Raw genomic sequence first — 19,988 nt, 5'->3', positions numbered from 1 at the left:
GTCAAGGAAAGCAAATTTTGCATAAGCAAATATTGCATAAGTCCCAGTGGGCTTTAGCAGCCTTCAACAGTGACACTAGTTTAACAGAAGCAAACAGTGGATGGATAACCCAGGTGAAAAAAAATACATAAGCAAAATGATAATCCCACCGTGCAACATGTAGTTAAAATGCTAAAATAAAAATTCTGAAAATGCTCAAATTTGATCAAATTCAAGGGGGCAGGTGAGGTAGGGGTTAAAGAGAAGGTTGAGTGCACTGGGAGTTTTGTAGTGTGTCTGAAGTGTCAGACAACTTCAGGCCAAAAAAGAAGGGAATGAACTCAAACTGAGAAGGATATACCAGAAGAATACATGACAGACATATATGCTTCACTGTCCCGATTTTCATAATGTATGTGAAGGACATCCCAGAAGGACCAAAGAAACCAGCCTTAAAAGTCAGCTTTAAAATGACAGCTAATATTTTTTTCTCCAAAGTTGCCTGGGCTCTTAAAAAATCTCACTTTCTAAACTTACAGAATAAATAGTGGTTGATAAAGGACAAACTATATAATAAGTTATTCATTTGTGTGTATGTGTCTATCTGTGTTTTTGTGTGTTAGGGTGGGGCAGCGATGGACATTTCAGACTCCCTGATGAGCTGCAAGGACGGTTGTGGATAGTCTGGCCTGGAGGAAGGGAAATCACCATTTCACATCTGTCAGTGAAATCAACATTACTTTCCCCCCCCGTTTTTTGTCATTTTTGGACAAATATCAACTGAAAAAGGACAGACATGGTTTGATTTAGTGCATTGAAAAATGAGTATGGCTTTGAATTCCATGCCTTTTCATATTTCATTGGACCCTGCCACTGTGAATTTTCTTTCATTGAACCGACAGCTGTAGGTTTTTCAATACATTCACACAGCTGCTCCAAGAGCTGTAAATTCTTTGGTTTCTTTTGCCAACAATTCCAGAAACCAAAGTATCTGCAGTTTAGGTTTGCTTTATTTTCTTTTCTCTTATGGCCTGCATTTCAGTCTTATATCCTGAGGTGCTGCTCATCTGCTTGAAAGCAATAAAAACAGATATTAAGACAAGTTCTTGCATTAATTGCAACCATGTGCAGCTGGTGGGAACTGTAGCTGCACGTGCAGCAGCAGTGTGTCTTGATGAGTCTCTATAGCAGTTTGATATTCAACAGGAAACAGGGACAGGAAATGTGCACTGGCTTTGCAATGCTGGGATACATTGGACTCACTGCTGAACAAGCTAGAACAGAAATCCAGCAGCTGGTTGGATTTGTTTTGGCCCAGGGCTGACCAACTCAGGGCCTACCAAGACCTAGATAAATGTCCTCACTGATAACAAACAGTTTCTGCCACAGTTCTAAAAGTTCTATCAGCCCAAATTTATATACAGTCATGTAAAAAAAAGAAAAGAAAGAAACTCTACAGTATGCAGTCATGATAAAAATTAAGTATACTGTCACTGCTTCCATAGGAATTAAGATGGTAAGTAGCAACCAGGTGCTGCTAATCAAATGTACCTCATTAGCTGATGAAGTGTGAGTACCTGGAGAGGTTTTGACTGTTTTCTGGTCTGGAGCATTCAGGTGTGTGTTAACACAATGCTATAGTCCTCGTAGGATTGGACGTTCCAGCAAATTCACCCTGCGGCCGGGCCATGCAATGCTCAGAGAAAGTGGGGGAAAAAAGTATGTTAATGTTAAAGTTCATGATAGTACAGTAGGAAAAAGACTGAATAAGTTTGATTTGTTTGGAAGGGTTGCCAGGAGAAAGCCTCTTCACTGATCTCAACAAAGGACATTGCAGCATGGTTTATGTTTGCAAAGTTCAATTTCAAAGTGATGATGTCTGGCCATAATACACAGTGCCGTCTTTGGTGAGAACCAAATGCTGCATATCAGCACAAACACCTCATACCAACTGTCAAACATAGTGGTGGAGGGGTGATGGTGTCGGCTTGTTTTATACCCACAAGACGGCCACCTTGCAGTTGACTCTGAACTCCTTTAGCATTTTAGAGTCAAATGTGTGGCCAGAGTGACTGAAAAAGAAAATAAGAATCAGTGTGTTGCAATGACCGAGTGAAAGCCCGGACCTGGACCTATTGAAATGCTGTGGTCCTTAAGAGAACTGTGCAAACGAATGGCCACAAATCTCAGTGAGCTGAAGCAATGTTCTGAAGAAGAGTGGGCCAAATTTCCTCCATAAGGCTGTGAGAGACCGATAAAGTCAAAACATATAAATTACTTACTAGTTACAACAAGCCTTTGAATGATTGGTGCCCAGTTTTGTATAAAAACGAACACTTTCGCATGACTTTATGACTGTGTGAAAGCTTTAGTTTTTCTAACTTTTATGAATAACACCATACAGATAGAATGCCAATCACAACAGTGATAACACAAAAGGCTTAAACTGCTGCCAATCGCATCAAAACATTACGCACAAGTGAACACGTTCCTCAGATCAGGCGCAGGGCTACGTAAAAGGAGCGGTCTTCAATTACACAGTGATGAAAAATAACAGTGACCTTTGGATTGTCCCCGAAGTAACCTGGCTTAGTTTTCATCTTTTCTGATAAGCCGAACTTTGGATGTGCACCATTGCTGTGGAGAAACATGAGAAGATCTGCTGCCAGTACAATGGAAAGTCATCACAGGAAGTGGTAATTTGTTGTCTTTTAGAATCTGACTGATCAATTCCATTGGCAGAAGATAGACTGTATATCAGTGGTATTATCAATTTTCTGATCGTGTTTACATGTGTATGCATAGGAAGACTCAGAATTGGCCCAATCGTTTGAGCCAGTTGAGCTCTAATGTGTGAAACTATTTGGCACATGGGATTATCATGAGAAGCAGTGCCAGAAGAAGGAAGAAAATGGGAATGCTACCAAGATGTGCATGAAAGTCAAAACACTTGCTGATGCAATACAGGTTAAAACCACCACCACAATCCACAACAGCCAGACTTACACTCTTATTTTTACACCGCATTGGCTGGAGGTTTATGGAAACAAAGACAAAGTTTACTATGTGAAGCAAGTCAAAAGAGTAGAATTACAAAAACATCCCTTGCATGATGTCAAGTTTTGAATTAAAGTTTGACAGAACTCATTAATATTGGAATTTTTTCACCTGGGCTCAAGAAGATTTTCGGGATAAGTGGAAAGACGTAAGGAACATGTCTACAAAAACATGGGGATTTTTATTTATGAGGAAGGGAAAAATTACACTATGAACTCTTAGCTCTCGCCTGTAGAACAACATGTTTTCAGAGACTGTTCAGAAACCCTTTGGCAATCTTTGGTCTCTAGGGAAGAATTTGTATTCCTGATTGGTTGGCAAAGTTGCAAAGAGGGTACTGGACCAAAAAACTCATTTTGTTTGTTTTGGTTGTTAGTAGATTGCTGTAGTAGCTCAAAGTTTGCATAGATGATGCCACTCACTTGAAAAAGTACGGCTCAAACTGGCAACGGAGAATGTTTGACTTCAAAGTAAAACTTGTGATGTGTTGCTGGATAGGCAAAACTTTTCCTTTGAAGGTGAACACTCTGCATCCAGTTTGTGTTGAACTTTTTCCAGTTTTTCCACATTTTTCATGATCAACCTGTGGTTATCAGTTGGTCTACCTGTATGACTGGGCTTTAGCAATTAATTTAATAAATGGTAAACGGCCTGTATTTGTATAGCGCTTTACACTACATTCAGTCATCCACCCATTCACACACTGGTGATGGCAAGCTACATTGTAGCCACAGCTGCCCTGGGGCACACTCACAGAGGCGAGGCTGCCAGACACTGGCACCACCGTGCCCTCTGACCACCACCAGTAGGCTACGGGTGAAGTGTCTTGCCCAAGGACACAACGACCAAGACTGTCGAAGCCGGGGCTCGAACCGGCAACCTTCCGATTACAAGACGAACTGCCAACTCTTGAGCCACGATCACCCTAAAACCAGCATTCTCCATCAACCACTTACCAACTGATTGGGCAATATACATTTTTCCCTTGTGAATGGCTGTTGTTGGGGAGGTCACCAATCAATCTCTAGGCCTGTGTGACAGGGGTCTTAATGGACTTGGCATCCATCATTGACAATTTCTGTAACTTTACAAAAACCAGCAGTTCAACATAAGGTAAAGTACAATCCTTTCCCATGTAGGAGGTGGTAAAAAAAATTGTTGCTCACACTGTAACTTTATTTTTGACTTTCTGTAGATCCACTCAAAGCTTTGTGATGCAATTACGAATTATGGAGAATGGAAATGAGTTGATCTGTGGCAATAAACACTGTTTGATTGACCAGTAGGTGGGAACTAGTAGAACTGCGTTCCATGAGATTCCATGAGCGCCTTAAAACTTTCATATTTTCCAAAATCATATCACAGTTACCACAGAATAATTGAAGCAATGTTTTCTATCATGGTGGTGACCACAACTGCTCAGTATTTGCTTCATAAAACTTGCCTCGTTTGCACTGACCTGAAGAACCAAGCCGTAAATTCAAGGGATGCCACCTGCCATAAAGCGTTTAAACCTTATAAAATGAGTGCTGAAATACATCAGAGGCTGCCTTAATTACATACAAAGAGTTTTGGAGAAATGACTAAGAGTGGGTATCCAGCATTAAACCTTGACTCTTCCTCTAAATGGATATTTTCCAACATATTCCCATCACTGACCCCTAAAAACAACCGGGTTCTGGCTACGTTTTTGGGAAATACTCAGTAAAGTATGAGACACTGTAACCGGTCCAAACTGTGCTTTGGAGAACTTTGAAAAACCTAGAAACAACATAAAGTCTACTGCAAGGATGACGGAGATATGGGGCCAAAAGAGGGGACTCCCAGAAATCCACAGAGACTTTGCTCGATCTTTACTGAAAATCCATCACTTTCATGGAACACAGAGCACAGGAAAGCTCAAGCTTTACAGATAAGCTGGAGCCAATACAAGCACTGATGTCATCATAAATACGGCCTTGGCAAGACCTTGCTAATGATGGATTGATGATTCTTCATTCAACGTCACTGACCCAAGCTTAAGTGAGATAAAAACCCAAGAAGCCTGTCTGATACTGAATTCTTACGTTTCTTTTATGATATCTTTTTACGCACAAATGTGAGAAGCTGAGAGGCTGAATTCCAGGATTTGAGTTCTTTTAGTACACAACCTCCTGAACTCTCCTCGGACTCTGTGGCTTGAAAAGAAAAATTCAGCACTTCAGTATTAAACAAGCTTACAGTTTAGTAGCATCTTGATGATTCTGTTGGGTTAAATATCTAATACAGAACCTAAACCTAACCACTGTAAAGGGAAAGCTTACATAACAACTAAGATCATGAAAGGAGCAATCAAGAGTGTAACAATGGTATCACTGGTGTTATTGTACTTTGTTGCACGAGTTTGCTGCCAGGTAGCTAGTTGAACGGCCTCTAATAGGATCAAGGAAGAAAATCTGACATAAAAAATAATCCAACATAACAATTTGCATATTCTTTAATGATGAATGGTACAGTTCACCAGATGTCACCGCTGCACTCTGAACAGGAATTCTCCAAGCTGCAGGCCCGTGCTTCCCAGCCACATAAAAGCTCTTTCCAGGTGCCAAATAAGCAAGGATCAAGTCTTTAACCACCCACGTAGGTTCTGATACTCAAGCCTTTTCAGCAGTTTTTTTTTCTTTTTTGAGAAAAAGCATTTCTTTAGGACTGTTAGATGATTACAAATCCTAAGCAACATTATGACTATATGAACTACAGCACATAATTTCAGTAAGGCGTGCAGGTGGTAGGTATCTGTTCTTGCTTTTCATCTCTATAAAAGCTACTGCAACAACTTATTTAGAATCACAAAAGCTAGATTGTGCCTTCCTTTTATTATCATCAAGAGCATGTATTATTTCTATCAGGAACAGTAGTCCCGGAGGCCCGGCCCTGCTCTGCCCATGAGATAACCAGCAGCTGTGTTGGTTTGCCAGGGCTGAAATCATTGCTCATCTGCTATCTAGACTATTTGAGGCCCTACCCAGCCCTCTTTGAAACAGTCAACCAGCATTAAACCATCTCTTCTGTTTTAAAATGGCTGCAAAATGGATACGATATGTAGGTTCATCAGAATAAAGTTCATTCCCATTACTTTGAGACAACAGATTTTACTAGATTTAACAGGTTAGTGGCTGAACTTTGTTAAAGGGGCGATTTTAAAAGCTATAAAAGCTACAGCAGCAGGAAACAGTTTGGCTCTTATACTTCTTGTAGTGCTACAACTTAATCTTTACGCTGGATTTAGCTCACGGTAACACATGGTGCCAGTAGCCGCATCCTGGATACTTTCTAATTACCTATTGAGGTTTCTCCCCTGACCTCATACATACTGTCTGCTGTAAGAGATTTGAACCAACCACTTACTGGAAATGTGTATTCCCTGACCGGTTGCCATTGGTCCTAGGAGTTGCTAGGAGAAAGAAACTGCTTCACCAAAAACCTTCTACAGATTGCTTTGGTTGATAGCTAATGACAGCAGTTGCCTGTAGTTTTTATGCGTGTCTGCAAACACTTGCTAACTCCTAGCCAAGTGGTAGTACAACTCAAAAAAACTTTACTAGGAAGCTTCACCTTCAAAGTAAAAGTTGTGCCTCAAAGCTACAGCCAACATGTTTGAAAGCGTTTTACTTTAAAGGCAAACTGTTTCCTCTTTTGAGTTTTGATGAACATTTCAGTTTCACTGCGTGGAGAAGCAGGACAGTGCTAATAGACAACTCCGTCACTTCCATTCAAACTGTGACTGCACCACTATGCAAGTGACCGAAGCAATCACAAGTGTCAGGGTCGGACAGTGCCCCGACCAGTCGACCTGCCTGAGTCCACTCTATCCTCAACCGTGACAACAAGGGGGTTTTACAAACCTTTGGGGAATACTCATTTTTCCCTGGTGACAAGTGGTTGCCAGGGAATCATGGACTGGTCTGTAGGTCTGCGTAACTGGGGCTTTAGCGTCATTTTCCAGTGACTGCCATCACCATCCAGCAACCACTCACAGCTGGACAGGGAATACTCATTTTTTCCTTGGGACAGCTGGTTGCCAGATGGTCACTGACCAGTGTCTAGGCCTGTGTGACCAGGGAGGCCTTATTTACTTGATCCAACATTGTCACTGTGATAGTTACAAAATGGTGGACAAGTTCACATGATTAGTGGTCACATGTCTGCAAAACCTCAATGCATTATAAAATAAAGACAACACTGCTAGAATTTATCTCATCTAATTTAGCAAGAAACTAAATTAGCAAATACCCGAACAACTTCTGTAAACATTAAAAAAATAAAAGGCAGACTTTGTTGGAAAGAAAATCACAGATGCCAACACAACGCTGAAATACTCATGTCAAAAAATATTCACAAAATTTACCATTAGATATCTCAAAGAAGAAATATTGGTTGTCTTGATTTTTGCCAGGTCACGGCTGAGTCCAAAGTGATAGTTTTTTGTGGCTGCTGTCATAAAGATACATCATAAAAAGTCTCAGCTCTAAATTTAGCTCTTGCTGGAGTTTTTCATGTTTGCCTGTCTCGCTCTCAGCTGACATCTGAACCTCGTGAGAAATGTCTGTCTGTGACCACAGCCATGTCTCTGTCCAGTCTAACAAGGCCCAGGCATCAAAGATGGCTGTAGATGTCTAATAGATGGGTGAGAATATCTGGGGGCAAAGGAATGTAACATGTCAAAAATAGATACGCAAGCTGAGTGTCTTATTCCTGAAGAAACCCCTCCGCTCGAGTAATCGTCAGGTTTTTCCCACACTCTAAACAGAGTTACGGGAAAAAGGGTGTTTAATTGTGTATGCTCTGCTGACATAATGTTTGCTAAGTTTGTCTGTAGTACTTTATAGGCCATTGACCAAAGTCGTTGGTACAGCAACTTGCTAGTTTGTCTATTGTCTCTCATGGCTGTCAGGTTTATTACCTATTTTACGTGGGAGCACACTGGTCTTTAAATGCTGCTGCTCTTAACCTCAGTTGATCTCTGCATTACTTGACGTATAGTCTTTAACTTACCTGGATGGTCTTTATAGTCCGTTTCCCTCCTGTGATAGGACAAAATCACTTTAGATTTCATTGAGAAGTCAAAGAAAAGGACTATGACTTTGTTAAATTGGGTCATCTCTCAGAAATAAGTATTTTCAGTACCAACTAGCACTGCAACAATCCTCTTGTGGGTTACACACCATAAAAAGTTACTTTATCAGTGATATTATAACACCACGATATATACACAGTCTAAACAAAGCAGGAATTTAATTTAAAATCAAACTAGAGCTCAGTAAGGGCTCTCTGAACAGAAGACTGAATTATTTATTGACTTAATTACTGTGCTTGTTTCCCTTTGGACAGCAAAGGAGTAATAATCCACCCCTGAACTTCTGATGAGGACACTGGGTTGAAGTTTTCTCACCCTTTGGGATTTTTTTCACAGTAACAACTGCTGTTAAAGGTACCAGACTGTGTGAAACATACACTATTTGCTATGTAACTGTATATTCCACTGATACAATGTTTAACAGCTGCGTGTGGAAGAAAGCAGCCGAGACAGCTTGGAGTTAGAGGCTGGGCTCTTTACCAATGTAAACTAGTCTTCAAATGTCACTATTTCTTTCTGCCCCATAGCCAACAAAAACCAACTCATGACATCACAACTTCCCCACCCTTGTGCTGCCCCAATGGCAAAAAGGTAATGTTTAGCATAAAGTTGGTGGTTTGTTTGAAGTTACTTTTATAAAACTCAGAGTATAGAGGTTTTAATATGAGTTTGGGATTCAGTCACATGTACTAGTCTACATGGTTGATTAAACGAATAATTTGACTTTCTAAAGAATTTGATATCGAGGCGAGAGCTTGCAGATTGTTAACTTAGGTTAGCATGACACCCATAAACTGAGAACATAGACTGTATAAAACTTAGATATAACCAATGTTAGGTCACCTATTGGTTCTGGACTCTACAATTTAAATCCTCAGTGTTACTCTCTGCTTGTTTTCTCAATCCAGAAGTGACCATATTTGAAGGAAGGTGCAGACCTAAGTCATCAGCTACCTCCAGCTAGCTAGCTTGGTTAGCGAGCTGCATTCACAAACTGCACAGACACATAACTACTAAGTGGTGCTATGAAACAGGCTGAGCAAACTGAAGCACCAATTTCTTGGATGTTATTTACCAAACAAAGCCATAATATTAGCCAGATATGTCCATTTAAAACTTTCAAAAGGAGCCAATGTGACAATCATGGCCGTGAGTGAGTTTACGACTTGGTCTTAGCAGACACAAATACTGCCTGTGCTGGAATAAGTTATTAAAAAATAATCACCCATGTAGAGCTTTTATGATGTGAGAAACTATCCAGAGAGGTCAAAACCTTTTTTGTACTATGCTTTAATGCTTTTAATGCTGTAAAGTTGGGGATTTTAAGATGATAACCTATGAGCTGGGAGAGGACAGCTAAGTTAGTCCCGCTTTTGAGAGATCGACATTTTTGCTTTTTTTTCCATTACATACAGTTTGATAATAATCTGAATTTATTGCTTTGTTGATTCTATGCTTATCCAACCCACTTTGTGCTATCTGTTACCCAGCTCTATATCAAAACAGAAATGAAAGGTAGTATTAATCTTTGAATCTAACTTTCAGAAAGAAAGCAAATATGCATATTTTCCAAGCCATTATTCACATTACATTTAAGAGTTAAGAGCGTAACTCCTTACCCAAATGTAAACTATCAGGATAGCCCTGTTAAAAAATTATACACATAGGCAATCCACTGCTATAAAGCTTTTCAAACTGCTCTGAAAAGTGTTGGTCTTTCAAGTCATTATGCCTCTTTTTCATACGTCCATTCACATGCTGCCGATCTCTTTCCCATGCATGGTGGATTCTGCCAGCGAAGTAACAATAACCTTGGGTGGAGTGCACAGCTGAGCTGGAGTCTACAGCATGTGCTTTGATTGCTGGAATCATGGACAGAGCAAGGAGGCATCCTCAGGAGATTGTGTTACTTATTGAACTGTCCAAGTCAGAGCGATGTACTCCAGACCATGGGTCAAAAAGTGTCCAACAAGACTAATTTGCTTAAACTTTTATGAACAGAGAGTGCATAGTTGTACGTGAGGCTCTGCACCATTCATGCAAATTCTATTTACTCATTTTCCTCCCTGCACTTGAGTTTTGAAACCTTCTGCCATCTAGAAACGTAATGAAACACTTGTTGAGTATTTCTATGGTCTGCAGGCTATTCTTTCTTGCTTTCCCTTTTCCTCACTAGTGCACCTCATCCCCTCTGCTGTACTGGCATCAGCTCTAGGATTCAGGAGGCCTCTGGAGAGGGGGGAAAGCATGAGGGAAACTTGGAACAATATGTTGTAGGTAAATAAATGCGCTGTCTAAAAAAGAATGCCTTTTCAAAACATACCCAGGCCCCCTTGAAGAAGCATGTGCCCCAAATAATGCCCCAATTACTCCACTGATAATATGATAATATACTTCAACCTCTTTCGAAGTCACTGGGTTCACTGCGCAAACAAGGACCAGCACTCTGAGACTGAGGGAATATCATCTGGGGCCTTGAGGAGCTGCACATGAAGGAGTTGTGTGTGTATGTGTGTGTGTGTGCTTGCACTGTGTGTGTGCTTGTATGGGAAACAGAGCAAGGGGGATAGACTTACTGTAGAAGTACAGTATTCTATTCAATCCCGTCGCCAGCCTTTGCACATTGAAACTGAACTTTTGACTCTGTTATTTAGTCTTGGATCAGAGGCACACAGCTGATTAAACAGTGTGAAATTCAGCGAAACAGGTGTATCTTAAGCTAATCTGATGATATGGATTATAATATGGCAATAAACCCGAGGATAAGATCTCAGCACTGTGTTGATTAGAATCTTTGGCCGGTGGGCTGAGCTGGCTGGAGAGTGGCCTGACTATTGATACCATATGAGAGGATGAGTCAAAATACTGAGCAGATGTGATGGTGCAGAGTCACAACAGGAAAAAAGGAAACCTAATCGCATTATACCTCAAAAGGTACTGAATTGGCTAAATAGAATTATATGTAGATAGATATAATTCCAACACAATGGTCCAACACAATATTTTTGGGGTTAAATGTACTTTTTCGTCTTTGACTAGTTTCTACAGTTCACTCAAAGGTAAGTACAGGTCTCATTGAGTTACTAGAGTCAATCTCACATCTCAAAACCTGTCATAGCCTTTTAAAAAATCTGATTTATTTCTGAGAAAAAAAATCTGGGTTCACATCTGAGTATTAAACAAAGTGCTGGATCTGTGCTGGGAAGTAATTAAACTAATCTGTCATGATTCACCCTCTTACTCTGACGATTTTCCATCCCAGTGAAACCTTAAAGAGCGGTGGAGAGTAGGAGCAGAAATGTATGGATGGATTGAAATGAAGGAGAAAGTCTTTGCCGTGCAACCCGCTTGAATGATATATCCCTTCCACCAACTGCACCACCTGAAAAAGGACATCACTTCCAAGAAGATTTTTTTTGGGAAAGCACCAGTTGCCGACTGCAGACGAGGAGGAGAGAAAGAGAAAGAGAGAGAAGGGGGAGAAAAAGTGTTCCTGCGTCACGTTGCTTTAATTTGTTCACCAGCTGCCAATGAAAATGATGACCTGCAGAAGGCTTTTTTTCTTCCTCTCTCTTGGCACTGAATCTGCACTGGCAAAACACATAGCTGGAGGCACACTCAGAACAAGTGTAATCTTTATAGTATGATGAATACCACAAAGAAGGCTGATAGGACGAGACCCAGCTCTCACACTGATTTCACTGATAAAAGTGCTCGCGTTTGTGCTGAATATGTGATCAGTGGCGCATGCGACAAGTGCAAGTGCAAATCTGCCACCTTAATGTGGAGCTAAAGTGCCAGTTTGGTTATTAAAAACAATTTAACCCTCCAGTCCAGTCCATTTACTCAGTATTAGTAAGATAACCTCCTCCCCCCCTCCAATAAATCTGTAGATGAATCCCATTAAAGCACGTGCATGATAAAGCTTGCTTTTCCTTGTCGTTTTTCTTTATTAACGCTTTGAGGAAATTAGGCACATTCTACAGGGAAAGGATTAGGAGGAAACAAACACAACGCCTCTCGGTGATGTTCTGTTTCAGGTGTCAAGGAGGGGCTGTGCGTCTACCTCCGAGGCAGGCTCACTTCCTGCATTCCCCATTACCATATATAAGCCCGAAAAAACGGACTTCTCCTGAAACACTCACAAAGTTTGCAAAGCGCAAAAACTACCCACTTGCAGCCCTCCCTCTCTCCGATCCCTCACAGAGGCTTTAGAGGTGATACCGCCTTGGCAACGCAGGGACAAGGTACCGCCGCGCAAGGAAAAGTAAGAGCAAAGAAAGAATGCGACCGGTGTTTCTGTACTGTATTGTTACAAAGAGGGAGGTTTGAAACTTGATGTAAGCGTACCTGGATTGTAGTGCATCGCATTTTCAAACGACAATCCATTAAGTCTCTCTCTCTCTCTTTCTCTTTCTTTTTTAATTTTTCAGAGTCATCCAGGACGCGGGATATTCTCTTCTGCGGTTTGCTAAAGAGCAAACATGAAACCTCAGCTATTTACCTTAGACTTAGTACTCTTGTGCATATCTTGCGGAGCAAGTGCACTGGCAGTGACTATTCCTGTTGTGTCCACGTCCCCGCCGGCCGCCAATATCACCAGCTTTGGCGCAGCGCTCGACTTTGGAACAGACACTGTGACTTTTTCAAAACCCAGGAGGAAGCGTTACATTAGTCAGAACGACATGCTCGCCATTCTTGATTACCACAACAAAGTGAGAGGCAAAGTGTTTCCTCCCGCATCCAATATGGAATACATGGTAGGTGACAGATTTTGATTTAAAAATATATACACATATATTTATTGCGCGATTTTACTGCAGCCATATGTTCCATGAACAGGATATTTCACCTCGTAAGTCCAACATGCACCAATCAAATATAAGAGCTATGAAAGTAATGCTAGCTCATTTTAATAGTCGCACTACTTTATTTAGGAAGCGTTTTTAGGGTCTACTTGACATCATCAGCTGTTCAGATCATGCTGCAGCAGACCACCAAGATAGTCACTTCCAAAAGAAGAGGGGTCATGTATGATACCAGAAGCCTGCTGTAATGGAAACATCCAGTTGACTTGTTAGATGTTAAAGAGTTTCAAGTCCAAAAACAGACTTGATGCGTGCATTTTGCTCATTTGGACATATGCTATTTTGGCTGACAAACATAAGCACTTAGATTGATGTGTTTCCATTTAAAACTGCTATTTCCAGCTCTTACATTGTGTCATCAGTAAAATATTATTAGTGTTGTCCTTTTCCTTGATAAAATCATTGGACTACTTTTGTTAAAGGGCTCCAGTCATGATCCATTCCTAATGGCACCCTTGTGTACAAGTGTACAAGAAGCTGTTCAGCCTTCATTCATTATAATAAAAAAATGTATTCCTCGAAAGGGTCACTCAGTAAGGGTGACTAGGAAACAAAGTTTCTCCTCTTATGCAACTAATTTGATGGATGATTTTTGTGTTTTGCCATAGTAACGCCTGCAACATTGCTAAGAGCTCAGCGTGCCAACTCTTATCTCATATCGCGCTGCTAAATGAAGATTTGTGCTGATATTTTCCCCTTGGTTATGTAATGGGTTTTCTTGCTTCCACCTAATCTCTCTGTGTTTTTAGGTGTGGGACGACACACTGGCAAAGACGGCCGAGGACTGGGCTCATGCCTGCCTGTGGGAGCACGGGCCGCCTCACCTCCTCAGGTTCCTGGGTCAAAACCTCTCAGTCAGGACGGGACGGTGAGTGACCTTTGACTTCCCTCCCCCTTCCCTGACATCTGCTGACCCTCTCTCAGCAGTCATGGTCGTTGCCTTGTTGCCCCCTTCTTCTTTCCCCTTAAAGTTTTTCCACTGTGACCTGGTGACTGGCTAAGGAATGCTCCTGTGACCCTTCAAATAAACACAAAAACCTTGCTTTCAGCCATGACCCATGAGGACAAAAGCCTGTCCCTTTTACTGGGTCTTGATTTTCCATTTGGAAACAGAGGGCACCTTCATGTGTTCCTACTTTTAGATTTTATTGAGGAGGCACATGGAGTACAGGCTAGTTGAACATGTCCTTCTGAACTCATTAATACATCTCTAAAAACACAAGGAAACTGATGTTTCTTGTGGAGCCACAAAAATTGGTAAAAACCCTTTTTAAACCATTGAAAATCATTTATTAGAGTCATACCGAGGTGAGTGACTAAACTGGAAAACTAAACGGGCTAGATATGAGATGTCAGCCGATGGAGGAAACTAAAATATCTTCACACATACCTGGACAAAACTAGTTCAGGGCTATAGTAAACAGTTCTTTAATTTTCTTCCAATTTGCCAAACAAAATAACTGATTTTCATAATTTTCCCATCATTTCTCCTGCTGCTAGTAATTGCAGTTCCTGTGATCTCTCATTTGCTAGAAAGAATTATAATGGCACAGGTTACAACCGATAATATGAAGCTTGCTGAACTTTGAGTGTTCTGTTCACAGATATCGATCCATTCTTCAGCTGGTGAAGCCGTGGTATGATGAGGTGAAAGATTACGCCTTCCCCTACCCCCGTGACTGCAACCCTCGGTGCCCACTCAGATGCTACGGACCCATGTGTACCCATTACACACAGGTAGTAGTTGCACACTTACTCAGGCTACAGTAGAACTCCTGCTGGGGGGACTTCGAGTAACAGCTGATCTTTTTAACTTGCAGATGGTCTGGGCAACATCCAACAAAGTCGGCTGTGCCGTGCACACGTGCCACAACATGAATGTGTGGGGTGCGGTGTGGAAGAGGGCAACATATTTAGTTTGCAACTACTCACCTAAGTAAGTGTACTTGCTAACCTGACAGTTAACTGTGTGGTTTACGTTACACAATCTCACATAGTGTAGCTTTCACGCTGAAAGGAAACCTTTTATTTCTAATGAACTTGTTAACCTGATGACGACACGCTGACGACAGGCTTAATCCTGACACAGTTTGCTCTGTTCTATGCTTAGCTGCGAAATGCCACCCATGTCGGTAGCACCGGAGGGCCACGAACCAAAAGAAAAAGTCTCTAAATATTTCAGAGAATCAAAGAACACCCAGACTTGTGACTGACTTGTGACCCGAGGTTCTTTAATCTCACTAGTTTGAGACATACGTGTGAGAAGAACTGGCTCATGACCCATTTTTAGCTTGCTAACTGGGAATGTGGTCTCCGTGCTCTTGTGTTTTACACAGTCCTGCAGAGGTCACTGTTGTCACAGAAGTTCTGTGCATGATGCCAGCTAGCACTGCAATATGTTAAATCTAGTTGGTGTCAAGATTTAGTTCAGTTTAATGGCAGAAACTGAAATCTGAACCTTGTGTTTTTTACACATGTAAAAAAGCAATTTCACACCCATTTCCATTTAGGGATCGTACTTAATGTTTCAGTCATATATCCAAAGATCTTCTACACCAAGTAGTTGTTCTGCTAATGAAGACCACAGAATATGACTGAAAGCTGCAAAAATGGACCTAGAAACTATCGGTTTGCTACTTCCTTTCTAGCTCTGTGGTTATCTTTGTGGTTCATTCACACTAGATGTTACTGTCTTCCAGGGGTAACTGGATCGGAGAGGCTCCCTACAAAGTAGGCGTACCCTGCTCTGCATGCCCTCCCAGCTACGGGGGCTCGTGCAGCAACAACATGTGCTTCCCCGCTCTCAAGACAAACTACCTGCACTGGTTCAAATAAACAAAGGTTTCCTCTCAACATAAGCTGACAACCTACAATACCACAGAGACATTATTTTAATCCAGTAAGGATTTGCACAATAGTTGTGGACCACACTCATTTGTATATATGGGCTTATTTAAAGACAGAAACATGCATTTAAAGGCAGCGTAAAATTTTAGCTTTGATCACTTGTAAATAATCTGTAAATTAATTTGTTTTATACCGAAACTGCAAAGACTATTTTAACTGATGCAATATATTTAAATGTAAAATGGGTCCTTTTAACAGCGCAGACTGTACAGTGCGTGGTGCTAGAAACACATTTGGTTTTTACTATACCAGTTTACAGCTGACAGTGTGGAAATAAAGGACATTACTACCATCACAACTCCTCATAGCTGCTCACTTTGGTGCTACGGGCATCACACCACCATGCTGTGTGCTCTGCCTTCACAGGAATGCTCTGATATAAGGATCAAAGCTTTTGACCTCAGAGGGGAAACCCCCCACACTGACAGTGTCAGCAGCTTATAAGCTCAAGTGTGCTGCAGTTCCAGCTTGTGTCCGGCAGCAAGTTTGTTGACAAAAGTGCAGAATATACATCAGTTAGAGTGGGAAGTGGCCGTGTGAAGGCAACTTGTCAAGTTACACAACACCTCAGTGGTCGGACGTTTGTTTAAAGTGCAAAACAATGCATTTTCAGTGCTTGTGTACCATTACAGAGACTTCATCCGTTTGGGCATTTTACAGGTTTCATACAGTGTTCATGTCATTTTGTATTCTAAGAAGCACATAAAATCATTTGACCCACATATCTGTTATGTAGTCATATTTGTTATGGAGACTGTTGGTATCCTACTGTATATTACCACTATATACAGTCTATTGATGTTGTTTATATATTTCGTTATAATCACTGATGTAGCCAAGCTTTAGGCACTTGAGTGCACCTTAATTGTTTGTAAATTTCCAAAATACTCAAAAATTATTATTTTTTTGTATATGTAGATAATCATTATACTTTGACTATCTTCAAATATACTGTAAGTTATTCATTTTTATATTAAATATATATATATATATTTAAGTGATATTAATTTTTGTTTTATTTTGTAAAAGGATTGGAGTGCAATGAAAGCATTTTTAATCAGTAAGATAAAAAAAGAGTTAAAAAACAAAAGAAATGAACATTTTCAGCACTGATTGTGAACCTTTTCTCCATTTGTGTTTTGTACTTGTAATAAAATGTTCTATTTTGATTGTTTGTTTGTTCCGTTGCATGTTTTGGACAGCTCATGCCGTGCCTCTGGCTAAAAGCAGTATCATTATCCAGCTTCTGCTCTGTGCTGTCTAATATTGATTATCATTCTGACTCTTTGATTCTCAATTAAAGAGTGTCCTTGAAAAGCCCCACGTCCTGCGTATCAACAGCAAAAACGAGGAGAAAAGAAAACATCTTCAGGCTACAACCGAATCCTAATAAGAGAAGGTTGACTTTGGCCCCGGCGGTCTGTGTCTACATAAATGAACAGATAACTGATAGGGTTTCAGGGGACTGTCATGTTTGCGTTTCTCCACTGAAACCATTGACCTTACTGAGGGGGAGAAGCAAGGAGCAGCAAGAACGCTGGATGTAGAAAGAGGCGTATCATCGGAGACATAGCCAAATTGTAAGAATGAGACGCTCTAAAGAGTTGAGGTAGAAAAATTAGGAAGAGGTAGAAACACAGGGATAGAAGTCAGGATGTAAAGATGCTGATGTGTGCAGCAGCACTGCACTATTAAACACTTTCACGATAACTTTTGCATAGCGTGACAATTTCAAACCACTTCCTGCACATTTTTGCAGCCAGATAGAGCAGCGCATTCCCTGGAACTAAACAGCAGAGAGTTTTCGAGGAATGCATTAGTATGCATGGGAAAAAATCTTCCCGTCTGTGCAAATGCCAGGTCCCGAGCCAAACAGATGATAGGTGAGTGTTTAAAAAGTCACATCATCAGGATGCGGAGCGCGATGCAACGACCAGTTAGACAGTCTGCTGTGGACGTTTACCTGGCTTATCCATCAATGATTGAAGCAGAGCAGAGGTTAAGGACATGGGTTTGGGCTGGGATGAAAGCAGCTTGTGATGGCTCGAGGGCATGAGCAAGAAAACACCTGCAAATGAAGTGTAAATTGGAAAAGGAACAAATATGTCCATAACATTCATGAGTTTGGACTTAATTCAGCTTTTTTTCTTCTTCTTCTTCTTACTAATGAATGAGTGGAAACACTTTGAAAACTTCTACTTGACAGTTGATTTACACTTGAAACCTGATGCCGTTTGTTGGAGTTTGTCATTTATGTCATTTTTAAGCTTTTTTCAGATTTCTATTTTGACATCCTTGTGCAAACCCAGTACTCTGAAGGACACTGTTATCAGCTTGCTAGTTCCACAAAACAGACTGGCTAGTCTTAACGTGACCCCTCAGCTCCTTTTAGCAGTGACACATCAAATGACATTTTAGCTGCTTCTGTGGGCAGCTGTTGCTCAAGAGGTTGAGTAGGTCATCTACTAACGGGAAGGTCAGTAGTTCAGTCCCAACTTATCTAGTCTGTACATTGATGTACCCTTGGGAAAGATACTCAAGTGTGTTACTGTAAGTATAAAAAAAAAGTGAACGAGGCTTGTAGTAGAAAGCATCTTGAGTACTCAAACTGAAAGGTGCTTTATAAATACAGGCCCATTTGTTACTCTTCAAATGCCAATTTAAGATCAGAAATTTGGTGCAAGCTACCAAATTTGGGATTCTGAGTGAACGCCTCTAAGTCAGAATGCTGCCTAGATGCATTGATACTGTATCGCTATGGATCTTCGGTTTGTCTCAGATAGCTGGCCTGCTGGTAAAGGACAGCCGTTCGTGACGGGGCTAGAGGACGGCTGAATGATGGTCACCTCTCCCCAATCGAGAATCTGGTGCTAAATAACTTGTAAACAATCTGATTCTGGGTCAAGGTCTTGTGGTAACATCTATTTAAGCCCTCACTCTAGTAGGGATGGCTGTACCTTAGGTGGTTGAGCAGGTCGCCTACTATCCTAAAGGTTCAGTTCACTGGCTCTTCCAGTCTACAAGTTGCTCTCTGATGATGATGATGATCAGAGAGTATAGAAAGGTATAAATGAGGCATGTTTAGTGCTTTTTAGTGCTTTACCAGGAAAGCCTGCAGGTTTCTGGTAGCCAAACTTTGTCAGTGCACCTGGCCAGTCTAACTGCTGGCTCTTTAAATACTTTTCCTTTGGATGGCTTCAGCCTGGTTATTTTAGGTTTTATTTTATACAACACACCTAACAGTCAAACAGCCAAAAACCTGCTGACACTTTAACTTATATGATTGGTTTTTTGCTTCTTTTTGGTTAATAAATTGGTACATTTTGGTTAAAACTATGTTTCTCCCATGATTTTTTAGGGCTCATGATCATAACAACCCACACATGGTCTTTCAGTCGACTTCATTCAGGGAAACAAGCTTCAACTGTTTTCATAATTAAATTCAGATATTCAAGAGTTTATATTTAAATGTATTTTTAACCAGCAAGAACGTTGTCCTAATTTTTTTTAAGTATGATGCTGCTAATCCCTCACCCAGCGCGTGGTAGTTAAGCAAGAAGAATAAAATCTTATGAGGACCCACTCAAAGACCAAAAAGTACGAGTTAAACACAATCAGAAAGCTGGAGAGGTAAAACAGATGTTCAGTCCCCAGATGCTGCAGCAATAAATCCACTTCAACTGGCTTACACTGTCGGCCTGTGCCAGCATCTACCGAGGCGATGATGATGCATCTGCGATCTCGTCTGAAGGTGCACCACTTTTCCTAATAACACATGTGAATTACCGACCTGTCAGATAAACTGAAACTGCTGAAACATTTAAGTCTCCCTCAAGTGTGAAGGTGGTGAAATGTTTATTTACAAAGAGGATGGAGACTTCATAAGGACCTTGGCAGGTTGATAGATTATGAACCAGGAGCGGGTGAGTGCGAGGAGTCAGTTTCCAAATGTGCAAAGAGCCATCCAAATCTAATAATGGCGAGAAGTATGAGAAAGACTTTGTCACAGTTTGAGTATAATAACGAAGAAGAGGGATAAATCTTTTGTGTGGATGGTTAGA

General features: G+C 40.9%; 1 protein-coding gene across 2 annotated transcripts; it reads left to right on the top strand.

The window, feature by feature from the left end:
• The first annotated feature begins 12,273 nt into the window (after window positions 1-12,273).
• Window positions 12,274-17,084, top strand: pi15a (peptidase inhibitor 15a). Of its 2 annotated transcripts, none has more exons than XM_031750083.2 (6): window positions 12,274-12,419; window positions 12,586-12,912; window positions 13,770-13,888; window positions 14,625-14,757; window positions 14,841-14,956; window positions 15,720-17,083. In XM_031750083.2, exons 2-6 carry the CDS (start codon window positions 12,637-12,639, stop codon window positions 15,853-15,855), a joined length of 780 nt encoding a protein of 259 aa, XP_031605943.1. In that variant the 5' UTR covers window positions 12,274-12,419; window positions 12,586-12,636; the 3' UTR covers window positions 15,856-17,083. The 2 variants fall into 2 exon arrangements, with proteins under 2 accessions (XP_031605943.1, XP_031605944.1); XM_031750084.2 differs by having other exon boundaries at window positions 12,413-12,492; window positions 15,720-17,084.
• The last annotated feature ends 2,904 nt before the right edge of the window (window positions 17,085-19,988 follow it).

Source organism: Oreochromis aureus, linkage group 9 (genome assembly GCF_013358895.1).
Source record: "Oreochromis aureus strain Israel breed Guangdong linkage group 9, ZZ_aureus, whole genome shotgun sequence".
In the NCBI taxonomy this organism is placed as follows: Eukaryota; Metazoa; Chordata; class Actinopteri; order Cichliformes; family Cichlidae; genus Oreochromis; species Oreochromis aureus.
Note: the sequence above shows the minus strand (reverse complement) of the source record. Positions and strands in the feature narration are given on the sequence as shown.

Coding starts and splice junctions, on each gene's coding strand:
- pi15a (XM_031750084.2), top strand. CDS start 12,637: ATGAAACCTCAGCTATTTACCTTAGACTTAGTACTCTTGTGCATATCT. Junction 12,913..13,769: donor CATCCAATATGGAATACATG/GTAGGTGACAGA, acceptor CTGTGTTTTTAG/GTGTGGGACGACACACTGGC. Junction 13,889..14,624: donor CTCTCAGTCAGGACGGGACG/GTGAGTGACCTT, acceptor TTCTGTTCACAG/ATATCGATCCATTCTTCAGC.